The sequence below is a fragment of the Microcaecilia unicolor genome, chromosome 6 (assembly GCF_901765095.1).
Source record: "Microcaecilia unicolor chromosome 6, aMicUni1.1, whole genome shotgun sequence".
Taxonomy (NCBI): Eukaryota; Metazoa; Chordata; class Amphibia; order Gymnophiona; family Siphonopidae; genus Microcaecilia; species Microcaecilia unicolor.
The window spans coordinates 168,336,819-168,355,326 of NC_044036.1; the positions used below are offsets into that span (position 1 = coordinate 168,336,819).

An 18,508-nucleotide genomic window follows, 5' to 3' on the forward strand; every position below is an offset into this window, starting at 1 on the left:
TACCTGTTGTATCTCTAACACGTCCAGCAGGAGTGTATTCAGTGTATCCACCCCTGTTTCCGTGAAGAAATATTTTTTGATGTTGCTCCTGAATCTACCTTTTTGAAGTCTCATTTCATGACCTCTTTTTTTCTGGAGTGTTCTTTTCTCTGAAAAGAGTACATAGAGTGCTCACACCTCCCTACGTCCCATTTCAATGCTGCCAACAGAAGTTTAAACTTGGCATCAGATTTCTTGCTTTCTTGCATTGTCACTGGTGAATTAGGGAAAACATAAGGACAACTCATGGACCAAGACCTTCACTTTGCTTGGTCAGCTGCTTGGCAATAGGTTTTGAAACCTTTGTGTTCCTCCAATAGTAACAGCCAATGTTTTTGTACCCATAGGTAGCGTTTTCTCTCTTAAAATGGGCCCTTGATTGCCATGAGCTCTACTGACAAATGAATTGATTCTAAAGCTGGTAAAGGTGCATGGTGTATATAAGTGGTTTTTATATTTAAACAGAATCCTGTTTAATCAAAAGAAGATCTTAATTTACTAATAAGATTCAGCTGCTTTTAAAATCAAACCTGTACTGAAAATTATTTTGATTGTGTCTCATGCCCAGTACGGAGTCCTGGCATCATTTTTTCCTGCCTTCCAAAAGTATCTTATCCAACCTATTATATCTCTCACTATCTCCCAGCCTTTTTCTACCCAGTGGTGCACCAGCTAGGTTCAAACCTGTGACCTTCAGATTCAGAGGCAGCCACTTTCCATGTGAGTTATTTTGGGTCACATGGTTGCAAATATCATACTATCTGAAAAAAAGCTCTGGTAACCCTCCCCCCCCCCCCCCCCCCCCCCCAGGTTGGTTCTGAATCTGTACTGACACCTTTTTTCCTAGATAAAAAGCACGGCTCATGTTACTTCTCTCAGTAGTGCTCTTATTGGTCCTTGAGAAATGCCTGAATCAGTAGCATAGCCAGACTTCAGTGTTTGAATGGGCCTCCGGGTGGACCAGGTGAGCACAATCCATGCATTTCCTCTCTGCCTGCTAGTCCCTCCTCCCCCCCCCCCCCCCACAAACAAAAATAAACAGTAAAAATGAATACCTTCTTTGGCAGGGATCCCAGGGCCCACCAGCTGAAAAGTCCTCACTGGAGTCCCCCTCCCCTGAGCAGTCTCACCCTCCCCCCAGTAGTTAGCTGCAGACTGCAGCACTGCCCCCCCCCCCACACACACATGTTCAGTTCAACCAACTCCCCCCCCCCCCCCCATGCACGCATGTGCAGAGGTGCAAATTGATCTGAGCATGCATGGAAGGGGGGGGGGGGAGTGCCAGCATCCACAGCTGGAAATGGGCTGCTGACTGCCATGGGAATGAGACTGCACTGGGGGACTGCAGAGAGGGCTCTTCAACTGGTGGGTCCTGGGATCCCCGCCAGCTACACCAAGGATGTGTGCTGCCACTGGATGGGCCTGAACTGGGTGGGCCCCTGCCCATCTGTGGGGCATCACTGGCCTGAATAGTTCCATGGTGTGGACACAACAAACAAATTAAAACATTCCTTCCTGTGCAGTTTCCTGTTCTCTAGTCAGGTTTGTTTTTATTTTCAAGGCAGCAAATACAATAGTCTCCACTGTAGTCTTGATGGCCATTTTATACATTTCAACAGTACTGGTTTCTGAAGACCATAATGTATTCTTGCTGTATGTGGCATAGAGCCATATGGTTTAGAGCACATTTAAATGAGCCAGTGAAACAATTGATGGGATCAATTATTTTTAACTTCTCTCCCTTAAAACTGATATCATAGAGTGTAATATGTTCAACCAAGTATGCCTATGTTATCATATCATATATACTAGGAGTTATCTTTTTGGGTAGACAGTATGGACAATGCAGGTCTTTGTTTGCTGTCATCTACTGTGTTGCTATGTGAATTTCACCTAATTCCAGTTGTTAACAATACCAGAACAGCAATGACATAGAATTCAGAGTGGGAACTGCTCTCCGGAAGTGTTCAAAGGGGGTTTACTTGTTATTTCTTGCGAGTTTCCAATGTTTGTGGATTATGTTTTGCAAGACATTTTTCCTAAGTGTTGAATTTAGGTGAATCGAGCTCCACAAGAATTAGATAGAAGTATAGGGGCTGGATTCAGTAAATGTCACCCAAAGTTAGGGGCCGAAAAGATCGGTGTTAAATGAGTATTCTGCGAAGGATCTGCACCCTTTGCAGAATACTAGCTTAGGGCAGATCTCACAACTAACATTAGGCGCTGGATTTACACCTGCTGAAACCTGGTATAATGCCAGCGTCCAATTTAGGTGCGGATTTGACATTATTCTATAACATTGGGGACGATATTCAGGTGATGGGAGACAGGGCCGCCGAGAGGGGGGCAGGGGGGACATTATTCCATGGGCCTGGGCCTCCAAGGATTCCTGGCGCCGGGGTCAGGGCGCCGGTGCTGCAGTCCCCGGTCTCGCCTGCCTGCCCTCGCCTCCGTCCGCCACCGGGCCCCCTGCATTAAAATCGGCAGCGCCTCAGCTGAGCTCCGTTTGGGCCCTCCCTGTGTCTCGCCCTCGTGGAAACCAGAAGTTATATCAGACGAGGGCGGGACACAGTGAGGGAAGGCCCGAAGGGAGGCGATCTGCCTTTCCAAACGGAGCTCAGCTGAGGCGCTGCCGATTTTAATGTAGGGGGCCCAGTGGCAGATGGAGCCGATTGCAGCGGTGAGGGCATCTGCGGGGGAGCGGACTTGCCCCGGGCCCGGCGTAGTCTCTCAGCGGCACTGATGGGAGGAAGCTGGACTGCCAATCGCAGTCGGTGCTGAGCCTGGATATTCAATGCTGGGCCATTTTCGATGACCGGCATTGAATATTTGGGTGTTTTTTTGGCCTGTTTGAACTTAACCGGCCAAGCCAATACTCAGTGCTGGCCAGTTAAGTTTAAACCGGCCAAAGATATACCAGCTATTTTGGCCGCCTAATTTGGCCACCAAACTTAGCTGATGATGAGCTGAATATCGGCAGATAGCTGGTTATATCGAGTGCTATCAGCTAAGCGCTAACCGTCAATATTCAGCAGGAGATAACCAGTCATATCCCACTGAATATTGCTGGAAAGCTGGTTAAGTACCATTTAACTGGCCAGAAGCCATTCCTGGCTGGCTAAATGGTTTTAAAAATCAGCCAGATTGTGCCTAACTTCTGGGAATGCCCCTGAACAGTCAATACTCCTTCCACAGCTCTGTGCCTTTTGAGTTGTGCACTATGAAATTTAGACGTAGCTGTTATAGAATAGGAAATAGGGTAGATAAGCGCACAAATCAAATTTTTGCCAATTATTGATTGTTGATGACTCATTAACTAATTCATTTGTGCCCATATTTGCCCTAGTCGCCCAAAATTGGGCACCCCAATTGGAGCGACCTATATTGAATCCAGGGGATACTCTATACATTGATAGTGTTATCACACTAATATTAGGTGATAGATGTTTTGTGTTACTTTATGTGTTTCTAAAATTGAATACAGTTCCATTACCTGTTCAACTTTGATGTCAAATTCTCCAAGAACTTTTTTCCCACGAAAACATTTAGCCCTAGAGGAAGAAACACAGAGGAAACTCGGTTAAGCAAAATGGACACTTAATAAACACTGAACAAAGAAATGTGTTTCAGGCAAATTAGGTGACTGAGGGGTCCTTTTAAAAAGGCGCACTGAAAAATGGCCAATCCATCTTTCAGCGCGCCTGTGAAAAAGGCCTTTTTAAAATTTTTGTCGAAAATGGACATGTGGCAAAATGAAAATTGCCGCATGTCCATTTTGGGTCTGAGACCTTATCGCCAGCCATTGACCTAGCAGTAAAGACTCACATGGTAACCGGGCGGTAATGACCTATGCGCACCAAATGCCATTTGGCGCGCATCTGTTACGCGTGCCCGAAAATAAAAAATATTTTTCAGACACGCGTATCAGATGCGTGCAAAAAATGAAATTATCGCAAAAGCCACGTGGTAGTTGGGCGGTAACTCCATTTTGGCACATGTAGACGCTTACGTGGCTTAGTAAAAGGACCCCTGAAATAAGTAACTAAGGTACATTCTTATAATTTTAGTTCCAAGGATTTTTGTTGTGCATTTTCTCTATTGTGGCTCTTTATCCATTCCATTCCCCTCCAATTCAAAGGCTTACTCGTGATGACATTTCAGAACATTTGTCCAATTGGTAAAAGTTCAATGATGCATATCAGCTAATACTGAAGAACACATTTAAAGATAGTTACATTCTTATATTTTTACCTAAAAAATTCATTCATTCATTTAAGTATTTTTATACCACTTAGACCTAAGCAGTTTACAGTTTCATTTTACAGGTACTGTTCCTAATGGTTATGTATTTTCTTTATGGTACTTGATTTGAAGTAGTGCTTGGAGGAGAGATGGCTGAGGGGAAATATGATAGAGGTCTATAAAATACTGGGTGGAGTGGAACAGGTAGACAAGAATCACTTGTTTAATCTTTCCAAACATACTAGGGCTAGGGGGCACGCAATGAAGCCCTAAATGCAGCCTCACTAATTGTGACCAGGTTCTACATGTGTTAATGCACAAGTCCATGAATTATTTGCAGAAGACCCCCAACAATTAGCGGGTAGCCTTTTTATCTAACGTGCATTGATTTTTGCTGTTAGGGAGTATTATGCAAAAACCTAACACACTTCAGTAATAGTACCACTATTCTCACCATTGCAAAATCAGGTCTTACTAGATTCTCTGTACTGATACGAAAATATTTCTGTTATAGTTTCAGGAATAATTAATCATCTTTTACAAGGACGTAAAACAGAGAAAGCTGCAGATTTCTATATGCAATCTTATATAAAATGGGTCAGCTTCCATATATCATTCCATAACTTGGTGCTGTTCTATTCATACATGCCTTCCATTTTTATTATCAAAACTGCTCCACAGTAAATCAATAAATATTTAATGTCATTGGAAAGCTGATCAAAAACTGCTGCTATACTTCTCAAGCATGCCACAGGCAATAGTCTTGTTAGAAGAAGATGGCTTGCTCTAATTTAATAAAACACATAATACACCCAAAAGTGAAGGGAAGGTAATAATAATCATAGATCCCAATGAACTTGTCCATATATAAACAGAATCTGGGCAACATGTGTATCGTAAAACAATAATGAAATTGTGGAAAATCATCTGTAAAGACTCACCCGAGTCCAAAAGCCCATAATATGAAATTACCAATATCTCAGGCCATTCAATATGCTCTCCTTACATCATAAGAATTTCCACATGCTCAAATTAACAAAATGTCAGTGTAAATATATATGTGAAAATATCAACTTCATAGTCCACATTCAATCGAAAACACATTGAAACAAATGCAATATAGTACATCTATGAACTTGATATTCAGCCGGAGCTGCACAAGAGTTATGTGGCCTCTGCTGAAAATTGGGCGGGGGACCACATAACTTTTGTTTTAGTTTTTTTGTTATAAAAGCCCCCTATCCCCCTCCCACCCCCCAACAAAGGACCTCTTTTCTTCCCCCTTTTCTTCCCCCACAGCAAGAACCCTCGCCCACGAAGGCCCTCCAGTCCCCGCAGCCATCCAGGTAAGCCCTTCGCTCCTGCCCCTTGTGCCCACTGAAGGAAAATGGATGCAGCGACCTCTCATGGCAGCTTGCAATATGCCCCTTTTTTGGCAGCGGTCCAAGGCAATATTCAGCAGCAGTGCCCGCTTTAGTGCCACTGAATATTGGAAGGTAGGCGGAGACAAGCGATTTAAGTGGGCAGAAGCCTCTCCTACCATTTAAATCGCTTTGAATATCAGCCCCTAAGTAATCCGAGTGAACTCGAATCTGAGAAGGTAGAGCATTCCAGACTAAAACTGCTTGATACTTAAGTGAAGAATTGAACATCTTGCATGATTTGACCCCCCTGTACTGATGGGAAATGCAACAACATCTGATTATGAGTCTTATACATAAGACCATTGTGCAGTAATGTTTCCCAATCACATGAACAGGCTGGAGCATCACCCCTCATGATTTTAACTGGACACTTCCAATTAGACACCCCCAAGGATGCATGGTGAGATTCCATTCTAGAGCAGTATCTGGACACCAGCATTCTGTTCTATATCATTAGAGTAACCTGGTATTGGCATAACTTACATTTATGCACCACAGTTACACCAGTCATGACGGCAGAAAAAGACCTGCACGGTCCATCCAGTCTGCCCAACAAGATAAATTCATATGTGCTACTTTTTTATTTGTACTGTCCTCTTCAGGGCACAGACCGTATAAGTCTGCCCAGCACTATCCCCGCCTCCCAACTACCAGTCCCGCCTCCCACCACCAGCTCTGGCACAGACCGTATAAGTCTGCCCAGCACTATCCCTGCCTCCCACCACCAGCTCTGGCACAGACCATATAAGTCTGCCCAGCACTATCCCCGCCGTCCAACCACCAGCCCCAGCACAGACCGTATAAGTCTGCCCAGCACTAGTCCCGCCTCCCAACCACCAGCTCTGCCACCCATTCTAGGCTAAGCTCCTGAGGATCCCTTCCTTCTCCACAGGATTCCTTTATGTTTATCCCACGCATGCTTGAATTCCGTTACTGTTTTCATCTCCCCCACCTCCCGCGGGAGGGCATTCCAAGCATCCACCACCCTCTCCGTGAAAAAATACTTCCTGACATTCTTCTTGAGTCTGCCCCCCTTCAATCTCATTTCATGCCCTCTCGTTCTACTGCCTTCCCATCTCCGGAAAAGGTTTGTTTGCGGATTAATACCTTTCAAATATTTGAACGTCTGTATCATATCACCCCTGTTTCTCCTTTCCTCCAGGGTATACATGTTCAGGTCAGCAAGTCTCTCCTCATACGTCTTGTAACGCAAATCCCATACCATCCTCGTAGCTTTTCTTTGCACCGCTTCAATTCTTTTTACATCCTTAGCAAGATACGGCCTCCAAAACTGAACACAATACTCCAGGTGGGGCCTCACCAACGACTTATACAGGGGCATCAACACCTCTTTTCTTCTGCTGGTCACACCTCTCGCTATACAGCCTAGTAACCTTCTAGCTACGGCCACCGCCTTGTCACATTGTTTCATTGCCTTCAGGTCCTCAGATACTATCACCCCAAGATCCCTCTCCCCATCCATACCTAGCAGACTCTCACCGCCTAACACATACGCCTCTCTTGGATTTCTACTCCTTAAGTGCATCACTTTGCATTTTTTCGCATTGAATTTTAATTGCCAAACCTTAGACCATTCTTCTAGCTTTTTCAGAACCTTTTTCATGTTTTCCACTCCCTCCGGGGTGTCCACTGTGTTACAAATCTTAGTATCATCCGCAAATAGGCAAACTTTACCTTCTAACCCTTCGGCAATGTCTCTCACAAATATATTGAACAGAATCGCCCCCAGCACCGATCCCTGAGGCACTCCACTACTCACCTTTCCCTCCTCCGAGCGAACTCCATTCACCACCACCCTCTGGCTCCTGTCCGTCAACCAGTTCCTAATCCAGTTCACCACTTTGGGTCCTATCTTTAGCCCAACCAGTTTATTTAGAGCCTCCTGTGGGGAACCGTGTCAAAAGCCTTGCCGAAATCTAAGTAGATTACGTCTATAGCACGTCCACGGTTCAATTCTCCGGTCACCCAATCAAAGAATTCAATGAGATTTGTTTGGCACGATTTCCCTTTGGTAAAACCATGTTGTCTCGGATCTTGCAACTAATTTTCTTCCAGGAAATTCACTATCCTTTCCTTCAGCATCGCTTCCATTACTTTTCCAATAATCGAAGTGAGGCTTACCGGCCTGTAGTTTCCAGCTTCTTCCCTATCACCACTTTTGTGAAGAGGGACCACCTCCGCCGTTCTCCAATCCCTCGGAACCTCTCCCATTTCTAAGGATTTATTAAACAAATCTTTAAGAGGACCTGCCAGAACCTCTCTGAGCTCCCTCAATATCCTGGGGTGGATCCCATCCGGTCCCATGGCTTTGTCCACCTTTAGTTTTTCTAGTTGTAGATACACACTCTCTTCCATGAATGGTGCTATATCCACTCCATTCTCAAATGAACTTTTGCCAGTCCATCGTGGTCCTTCTCCCAGATTTTCTTCAGTAAAAACAGAACAAAAGTATCTATTTAGCAAATTTGCCTTTTCTTCATCATTATCTACATAGCAGTTTGCAGTATCTTTTAGTCTCACAATTCCCTTTTTAGTCATTCTTCTTTCACTAATATACCTGAAGAAATTTTTGTCACCCCTCCTTACCTTTCTAGCCATTTGTTCTTCCGCTTGCGCTTTCGCCAGACGTATCTCTCTCTTGGCTTCTTTCAGTTTCCTCCGGTATTCCTCCCCGTGTTCCTCGTCTTGAGTTTTTCTGTATTTCTGGAACGCCAACTCTTTAGCCTTTATTTTCTCAGCCACTTGCTTGGAGAACCATAGCGGTTTCCTTTTTCTCTTGCTTTTATTTACTTTTCTTACATAAAGGTTTGTGGCCCTATTTATTGCTTCTTTCAGCCTGGACCACTGTCATTCCACTTCTTGTACGTCCTCCCAGCCCATCAGCTCCTTTCTTAGGTATTCCCCCATTTTACTAAAGTCAGCATGCTTGAAATCCAGGACTTTGAGTTTTGAGTGGCCACCCTCCTCTTCAGCCGTCATATCAAACCAAACCGTTTGATGGTCACTGCCGCCCAGGTGAGCACCCACTCGGACATTTGACATGCTATCCGCATTTGTGAGCACCAGATCCAGCGTCGCTTCCTCCCTCATGGGTTCCATGACCATTTGTCTGAGCAGAGCACTTTGGAAAGCATCCACAATCTCTCTACTTCTTTCCGATTCTGCAGACGGAACCTTCCAATCTACATCCGGCAGATTGAAATCTCCCAGCAACAGCACCTCTCTTTTCTTTCCCAACTTTTGAATATCTGCGATCAGGTCTTAAACATTGACCAAAATACAGAAGAACAGAAGTCCTCTGCGTAAGAAAACTAAAGCAAGGTCATGCTGTTTGTTTAGCAGCAACTCTGTTTGTTTTGGTGCTCCTGTTACTGGCACATTAAGATAAGGTTAACTTTGGCTGTTATATCTTTACAGTGCTGAGTAACCATAAATTTACAGTTCACAGGGACTCCTGAGGCAGGCCTTTCTGGCCGAAACACGATTTGTGTCGAGTCCATTTTACTTTAAAATAAAGCTTCTGATGTGAACTCTCTGAGTCCATTGGATGTTTTGTTCTGCATCATCCTGCATGTCACCTCTGCTGTGTTTGTAATTGTAGACTGTACATTTGTCCTTTAGATTGTAAGCTCCTTGAGCAGGGACTGTCCTTCTATGTTAAATTGTACAGTGCTGCGTAACCCTAGTAGCGCTTTAGAAATGTCAAGTAGTAGTAGTAGTAGTAGACATGTCTGCACAATTTATTGGATCTAAGATACAAATATTTCCTGATTTAAGTAAGGATATGCAAAAAAGGAGACGAGAGTTCATGGGGTTGAAGCCAAGAATCCTTGCCCTGGGTGGAACTTTTCTATTGAAATTTGCATGTAGATGTTTAGTATCTCTAAATTTGATTAATTATGTTTTTTTTTAATCCAGAAAAATGCTTCAATTTATTATTTCCAAAGAAAGTGGTGGTGAAAATGCTTTGAATGCTCAAACAGATTGCTGAAAATCGCTGATCGGTCTACTGCGCTTCCCCTCTCAGTTAAAAATGTCTTTTATAAGTTCTTCATTATTTATTATTATTTATTTATATCATTTATACCCCACAATTTCCCACCACTGGCAGGCTCAATGTGGCTTACAACATTTAGTTAACAAATAGGAAAGTACAATAAATGGAAAGTGATACGAGGAGCGGAAAGGTACAGGGTTAAGAGAAAGTAGTTAAGTCCACAAGAACTTTAGAGGAGTTGGAGTCCAGGAATCACAGAGGCAGGATGGGATCATCATTTCCTTGTGTCTTGACTCAATTATGTGGACAAAATTATTAGTTTAATTTCCTCACCTTGGTTTAAAGCAGAATTCTTGTGTAAAATCTACTAATTTTTTTCTATTGCACTGCATTTATGTGAATGTATAAATTGAAACTCATAAATAAAGAATTTTTAAAAAAGTAATTGTAGACATAACCAAGCACAGAGAGGGTTCAAAGCACAAAACACAATCCAAAGCACAAAGAGTACCAAAAGCTTTCAAAAACATAGCAAGTCCTTTTATTCCACAATGTAGATCAATCTTGTACATCAATGACACAATCTCAAATATCAATGAGCCAGCACGGGCCGTGTTTTGGTGTACAGCGCCAATCCTTGTCCTAACTTTGTCTGGGATTACCGACATAGCATAGCCTTGTAAATGTATATACTGAGATGCTGGGCATATCTATATTGGACTTTTGAATTATATGAGCCCTGACACAGGCATTCTATGCTGAAACACAGCCCATGTCGGGTCATTGATATTAGAGATTATGTGATTGATGTACAAGATTGATCTACATTGTGGAATTAAAGGGCTTACACTGTTTTTGAAGGCTCTTGGTACTCTTTGTGCTTTGTAATTGCAGACATGTAAAAGCAGCAGGGACACATGTAACTGAGGGTATTCTGTAAGTTTTGATTGAAAGTGACAGCCCTAAATATGCTTCACCCATATGCATTTACATTCTATCCCCCAGGTTCTATTTATGATACCCAAAGTTGCGTGCTTTTGAGATGCATGCGTAAATAAATTGGATAATGAGTTCTGAACCATCATTAATTGGGCACTAATGACCAATTATTGATGTTCATTGGCACTCATTAAAATTTGCACATGCATCTGGATGTGTGCTATTCTATAAGGCATGGCAGTTAACTCCAATGGCACACATCTGAAAAGGGGGCATAGCCATGGGCATGTTGGGGGCATTCCACAAAATTGCATGCAAAATTACAGAATACTGAATACTGCCTAACTGTGCCTAAATTAGGCACCAGCATTTACATCAGGTTTTAGCAGGTATAATTCCGGTGTCCAAAAGTTACACACAGAATCCACACTAAATGCTATTCTATATAAGCCCTTTGCCCCTTTTATTTCTTTATTTTATTTATTAGGATTTATTTACCGTCTTTTTGAAGGAATTCACATGAGGCGGTGTACAGTAAGACTAGATCAAACATAAGCCATAGAATTAAAGCAGTAAAAATATTCAAATAACAATACAAAGTATGGCATAGTATAACTACTTACAATGTCAACACAATACGTGATAGAATATTTTAATTGACAGTGAAGGGTATAAGCAAAGATGGAACATATAGATAGGTAAGAGAGTAAGAAGAGTTAGAAAGTAGAGTAAAGCTACATGTGTCTTTACGGAATAGTGCTTAGGTGTCCTGCTCTCTCTTTCACTGGTAAGTGAATGTTTACATGTGTGCTAGTCAGAGGCGTAGCTAGGCGGGGCGCCAGTGGAGCAACCGCTCCCCCAAACAGACTTCCAGTGGTGCCGGCGCCTATTTCCAGGTGGTCCGTTGCGCCTACCCAGTGCATGCACGTGCATATGTACTGACTTGACTGCCTTCAAGAAATTATTGAAAACGCACTTGTTCGAAGAGACTTACAATAAGAATCCTCCTTAATGACTCGATTATTATTCTATATCTAAACCAACCACGTACTGATCCCACTGAATTGATTACATTAGTTATATTATCATTATTGGTCCTTATATTTTACTGCTTTTTATTATGTGTTATGTAAATCATTCTAAAGACCTATCTTCCTTATTTTCACACAATAATATGTTAAATATAAAAACCTATTACTCTGTTCATAATTATGCCTTTTTGCAATATAATGTAAGCCACATTGAGCCTGCAAATAGGTGGGAAAATGTGGGGTACAAATGCAGCAAATAAATAAATGTAATCCACTTTCCACTCCCCCTGGCGTCACATCCTGGCTACGCTTCTGGTGCTAGTATTCTGTAATATTAGCACGCATGAGTGTGTACATATGGAAACCCAGTAATAGAATAATCATTTTAGCATGTACCACTTGACCATGTTAACAGTTACCAGCCTGGCATGATAGTGCCAAGTCACTAATTTCACATGCTAACTGCACACTCTGTTATGGGGTGGGAAATGGGTAGGGGATGGGCATGGACTGTGCGTTGCAATTAACACATGGTAAATTATTTTGCACTAATTATAACTGTTGTAAATACTGCGGATGCATTTGCTGTCTCCTAAGTGCCTCAGCACTAAGACCACTTCCCACATGATAAAGTATTCAAGACCTCCATAGAGGTAGTACCTATTTTATCTCACTATTGTCTATATTTTAAACAGCTTGAGTTTGCAAAGCCATTTCTGCAACTTCTCAGATGTAACTGTAAAGAAAAACACATTTTTTTTTCTAAAGGAGCACTTTGCAAAATGAACAAATGTTCTTTCATGACTAATCCTTTTCCTGTTCGTATCTCAAAACCCCACACTTTTGATTAGATGATGTTTACCATTTCTTCTGTGCACCAATTATAGACATGTTTTCACATCTGTGTCTCAGTAAATCGATGAAAAGTGAATGTTATTTGTCTCCAATGGCCATCCCTCATCATTAGCAGCAAACATGGTACAAGAAAAGAAAATTTACAATCTTCTCCCACACAGATAGCCTCATTAAAACCAAGACAATAATTCTGTGATTCTCTTAAATGGTTTTCTTCTCATTTGTATAGCTCTCCCTGATGTGCGCAGTACTGCCAAGACACATATACTAGTTCCTGCTACTGAGATGTGTGCACATCTTAATTGGCTAACAAGCCATTAATGAGCAATAATTAGAAACATAGAAACATGACGGCAGATAAAGGCCAAATGACCCATCCAGTCTGCTCATCCTCTGTAACCCCTAATTCTTCCTGTTCCTAAGCGTTCCCACATGCTTATCCCATGCCTTTTAAAATTCTAGAACAGTCCTCGACTCCACCACCTCCACCGGAAGGCCATTCCACGCCTCCACCACCCTTTCTGTGAAATAATACTTCCTGAGCTTATTCCTAAGCCTATTCCTTCTTAACTTTGTCATATGCCCCCTCATTCCAGAGCTCTCCTTCATTTGGAAAAGGCTCTCTTCCTGTATATAAATGTCCTTGAGATATTTAAACATTTCTATCATGTCTCCTCTCTCCCTCCTCTCTTCCAGCGTATACATGTTGAGGTTCATAAGCCTGTCCCTTTAGTTTTTGCATTCAAGACCACTTACTAATTTTGTAGCCGCCCTCTGGACCGACTCCATCCTGTTTATATCTTTCCGTAGGTGCGGTCTCCAGAACTGTACGCAGTACTCCAAATGAGGCCTCACCAGAGACTTATACATGGATGATTAGAACCAACTGGGATTGACATGTGTATCTGGCTGTGTGCTATTCTATAACACCGGCATCAAAATCCCATAGAGCACAACTCAAAAGGGGGAGTGGCCCTAGGAAGGACATGGGCTTGTCAGGGGTGTTTCAAATAGTTGCGCACGTTATATTACTGAATAATGGGTCAGCACACCCAACTTGGGTGCCAGGTTTCAGCATGGGAGTAAGCGCTAGTGTGATTCTATAAATAGAGCTTGCCCTTAATAAAATGACACTTAGCGCCAATTTTTCCAGTGCCCATTTTTGGTGTTATTAATAGAATCTGGCCCTTTGGGAGTAATGCTATAACTCTGCACCCGCTGTAAGTAGGGCCGCTGAGAGAAAAAGCCAGGCCCGGGAAAACACCCCCCCTCCCGGGTTCCATCCCCTCACCTCCTCTCCAGGCAGGCCCGTGCCCCCTCTCCAGGCCCACCCTCCCGCCCCACCCCACCCCGCTTACTTGTCCTGCTCTGTCCTGTCAGTGTGCACAGCAAACTTCCTCAGGGTCCAGCACTAGCATTTCTCTCCTGCTCCTGTGCACGGCAACACCACAGAGCACAGTCATTCCTTCCTTCCTGCTGTGTCCAAAGCGGCTATTTGGATGTGGCAGGATTTAGGAAGGAAGTACTCTGCTCTGCGGTGCTGTCGCGCATGGGAACAGGAGAGTAATATGAGCGCCGGGCGGGCCCCCCTTGGATGGCGGGCCCTGGGGAATTTTGCCCCCCATCCCCCCTCTCAGCAGCCCTGCCTGTAAGGTAATGCAATGCAGTGTGGGGCGTGCCTAATCTATAATATAAATCCATATTGATGTAGCTACAGTTAGGTGTGATCATTTATGCCAGGTCAATGGAAGGAGTAAATAGGCTTGCCTACATGCAACATGCAATGCATGATACTTGCAGTATTATATAAGTTATGCACATAAGCAGAAGACACACCCACATCCCACACATATGTACTTCCCCCGTGCAGTTATGCAGTAAGGGGCCCTATTATCAATCTGCGGTAAAAAGGGCCCTACGGTAATGGCAGTGGCCGTTTTTGCCACGCACTGAGGCCCTTTTTACTGCAGCAGGTAAAAAGGCTGCAAAAATGCATGGCCACGTGGTAAGATTGCTTTTACTGTGTGGCCATGCGTGGCAGTATGGGCTCCCAAGCTCACCTAGCAGTAAGTGGGTAGTGTGTGGTACTGCCCGATTACCGCCGGGTAAACGCTGTGCAAACCAAGCCCTTTTCCCCCAGCACAGGAAATGCACATGCTCGGGCTAGAATTACCACTGGTGCCCGTGTTGGGCCAGCAGTAGCTTCAAACTGGCACACGGTAAGCCGGCGTTGGGCTTGTCGCTGCTTTGTCAAAGGGGCCCTTAAGCACTTATGTGTTTCCTCAGGTTATCAATAGAAATCAAACAAAATAAAACATGGAAAAGAAAATAAGATGATACCTTTTTTATTGGACATAACTTAATACATTTCTTGATTAGCTTTCGAAGGTTACCCTTCTTCGTCAGATCGGGAATAAGCAAATGTGCTAGCAGATAGTATATATAAGAGAAACATCAAAGCATTACTTTGACAGTCTGACAGAGTGGGAGGGTGGGGGTATGCATGGGGACAACAAAGCATTTCATTGATATTCTAACAGGATGGGTGTTGGTAGCTGAGAGGAGGGTAATAAACAGAGAAATAAACAGAGAAATACAGCTTTATGTTTTAAATTGAGTTAGAAAACCCAGATCCTTATTAAGTCCTGTTTGTTGGGTGTCAAAATATTCAATCATTCTTATTTCAAAGGTCTTACGTTCCTGTATTGTTTTAAAATTACCTTTCAGTATTCTTACTGTGAAATCACTGGTGCAGTGTTCTGGTCTTGTGAAGTGTTGGCCCACAGGGGTGGGGGCTTGACTGGCACTGGCTATTTTCATGTGATGTCTGTGCAGATTGAATCTTGTCTTAAGCATCTGGCCCGTTTCTCCAATATAGCATCCTTCGTTACATTTTTTACACTGAATGATATATACCACATTGGAAGATGAGCATGTGAAAGATTCCTTTATGTTGAATATTTTTCCTTTGTGAATGACTGTGGGGTCTTGTGAAATGTTTTTGCATAGTTTGCAGCTGGGTGTGTTACAGGGAAACGTGCCCTTTTCTTTTTCCGTCTGTGTTGGAAGTTTACTTCTGATCGGCTTGTGTTTTAAATTTGGTGGCTGTCGGAAGGCCAGCACTGGTGGGGATGGGAATATCTCTTTCAGTAATTCATCTTCCTAGAGTAGTGGCTGTAGGTCTCTTATAATTTTCCTCAGTTTCTCCAGCTCTGGGTTGTATGTCACTACAAGGTGAATTCTATCTGTGGCTTTTTTTTCCTTGTACTGTAGCAGATTTTCGTTGGGTGTTTTGAGGGAGGAGGCAATATTCTTGGAGATTATTTTGGGGTTGTAACCTTTCTGTTTGAAGGATGCAGTCAGGGTTTCAAGGTGTTTCCTCAGAGAATAGCTTGTAATGCACTTACGTACACAGGAATAGAAAAGATTTTTCTATTATGTTCTTATGAAAAGCCATTGAATTTATGGAGAAGCTGAAAATTGCAGCTTTTAGCCGTCGTCGGTATAGTTTGCTCGTATTCAGATAGTGCCAGCCGTCAGACTGTTCTTATCACACAGAACTGATACAGCAATCTCTGATTATCTCTGAATGGCTGTGGACAAAGGAGAGAACAAGGCAGAGTGCCAAGAAGTACAGAGGAAGGTGTGAAGCAAACTCTTAAATTCACAGGGGTATAGTTTGGATTTGACACAATCCTTGGAAAGATCTGATTCTGCTGGTTCCCATACAACTGCAATGCTCCTTGTAATGCTGGCACTTGATTCAGATAGCGACTGGCTAATGCATATATCTTTTAAGGTTAAAGACTATGTGTATATGAATTCCCATATACATATTTTTCCTGATGTATCTAAGGCAAGACAGAAAAAGTGACAACAGTTTCTGCTGCTTTGCCCTAAGGTCCAACAATTAGGTGGTCTTTTTTTCAAATGCCTAATTAAAATTGGAGGTCAGAATTTCAGGGTTTGGAGCTGGCCTCATAAATAGAGGCTGCGTGATTTTGAGCATTATATGGTGGCATTTCATTAGCTAGAGGACTTTATTTCCTTTTCTTCTTATTATATAGTGATTTGTGTCCTCTGTAACCCCCTATATTGTGGACTAGTAGAAAAAGTCTGTATTATTATTTTCAGTAGTAATTATTTCTAGTATTGATTGGTTGTGTAATACTTTTTTCTTTTTCTTTGCAAGTTTATGTTTGTATTGTAAATTTGAAATTTATAAATACATTTTTTTTAAATCACAGGGGTAAATATTCAGCCGTAGCAATCAGTGTTTTCTTGACTATCACTAATATTTAACCCAAATATTCAATACTGGGTCATATCTGGGCAGCGGCATTGAATATGTTGTTATGTGAGGCCAGCTATCGCGTATGCAGTTAAGTGCAATATTCATCACGTTAACTGCCTAAGTTAAACCTGACAAAGATAGGGATGAGTTTTATGCAGTCCAATTTGTCCAGTTAACTTAGGGGCTCATTTTCAAAACACTTAGACTTACAAAGTTCCATAGGTTACTATGTAGCTTTGTAAGTCTAAGGGGTCCTTTTACTCAGCTGTGGTATAAGAGGGCCTGTGCTAGCGTCAGCATGTGTTTTTGATGTGCAGTGAGGCCCCCTTGTACCACAGTGGGTAAAAGTCTGGCCAAGTTGGGGGGAAAGAATTGGCTGTTCAGTAAGAGAACCACTTACTGCACAGTCATTTTGGTGTGGAGCCCTTACCACCAACCACTGAGATGGTGGTAAGACCTCTCACACTAACCTGGCAGTAACCAGGCAGCATGTGGCGCTGCACAATTACCACCAGTCAGTCGTGTAGGAAGAGGGGGCGGTGGGGTGGTCCACCCCGGGTGCACGCCACTGGGGGGGGTGTCAGCGCCGCTGGTTACCTGCTCTCTCTGCCCTGGAACACGTAACTTCCTGTTCCGGGGCAGAGAGAACAGGGAACCAGCGGAGCCGACACAGCTCCCAGCGATGTGCACTCGGGGCGGCTCGGCCCTCCCGCCCATCCCTCGCCAATTTCCCTCGTCACCTGACACCTTCCCTCATAAGTACGCGCTCAGGGGGTGCGCTCTGGAGAGGGGAGGGTGTGCTCTGGAGAGGGGAGGGTGCGCCGTGCTGCACCCGAGGGGGGTGCGCAGTGGCGACCCGCCCCGGGTGTCAGCTGCCCTCGCTATGGCACTGCCACCAGTTAAGTTCTGGCGCTACAAAAATACATAAACCACTGAATGCTTGGATCAGATAAGGTGCTATATAAAATGTATAAATACATCTCAATTTTTCTTTTGCAACAAATTCTGCAGATGAAGAAAAAATGGGTCCAACAAAAGAATCTGACGATCCTACAGCTACCAGTAGGGCAGCAGATAACTCTGCACGTACATCTCCACGCCCAAGACCACCATTATCTCCACAAGAAGAAAGAAGTTCAGTTTGGCATGGGCAGCATACCTGAGCCTCCTCCTCACACCATGACACCATGAGCAAGAGGAAGAAAGGCTGTTAGACTGGGGCTGAAGAAAACAATACTAAGCTCCTGCGACTCAGCTTTACTGCAAGACAGAAAAGGACATATTCCCAAGTCCCTCTGTGGTAAAAGTAGCAGCACTGTAGGAAGTCATGCAGTCCCTTTTAATTAAACATCTATTTCAGGGTATTTTTGCCCGATGCAAAGCTACTTTTGAGCTGTAATTTCTCAGTAATCATAAACAATTTTAACCTCTAGAAGTCTAGGAGTTGCTAAAATATTTTACTGTGACAGGCATACACAGAGGAGCCAAATTGTAAAAGTTCTGGACATTCTTTCCAAAAGCAACTATCTGCCAAGTTATAATTAATGTCTCCCATTGCCAACTTGAATGACATAAATGCACTTTCATAGATTTGGAAGGTCTTGAACATATAAAAATGCCAACAAGATGATTCACGGTTCCATGAATGTTGGAGCATCATGGAAAG

The 18,508-nt window shown here is 43.2% G+C and overlaps 1 protein-coding gene across 1 annotated transcript in view; it reads right to left on the reverse strand.

The window, feature by feature from the left end:
- SYN2 (synapsin II) overlaps positions 1-18,508 on the reverse strand; it is a 519,321-nt gene that overhangs the window by 252,571 nt on the left and 248,242 nt on the right. Inside the window, exon 2 of the mRNA XM_030205570.1 lies at positions 3,533-3,590. Coding sequence (XP_030061430.1) covers positions 3,533-3,590 — 58 coding nt within the window. The remainder of the gene's footprint in view (positions 1-3,532; positions 3,591-18,508) is intronic.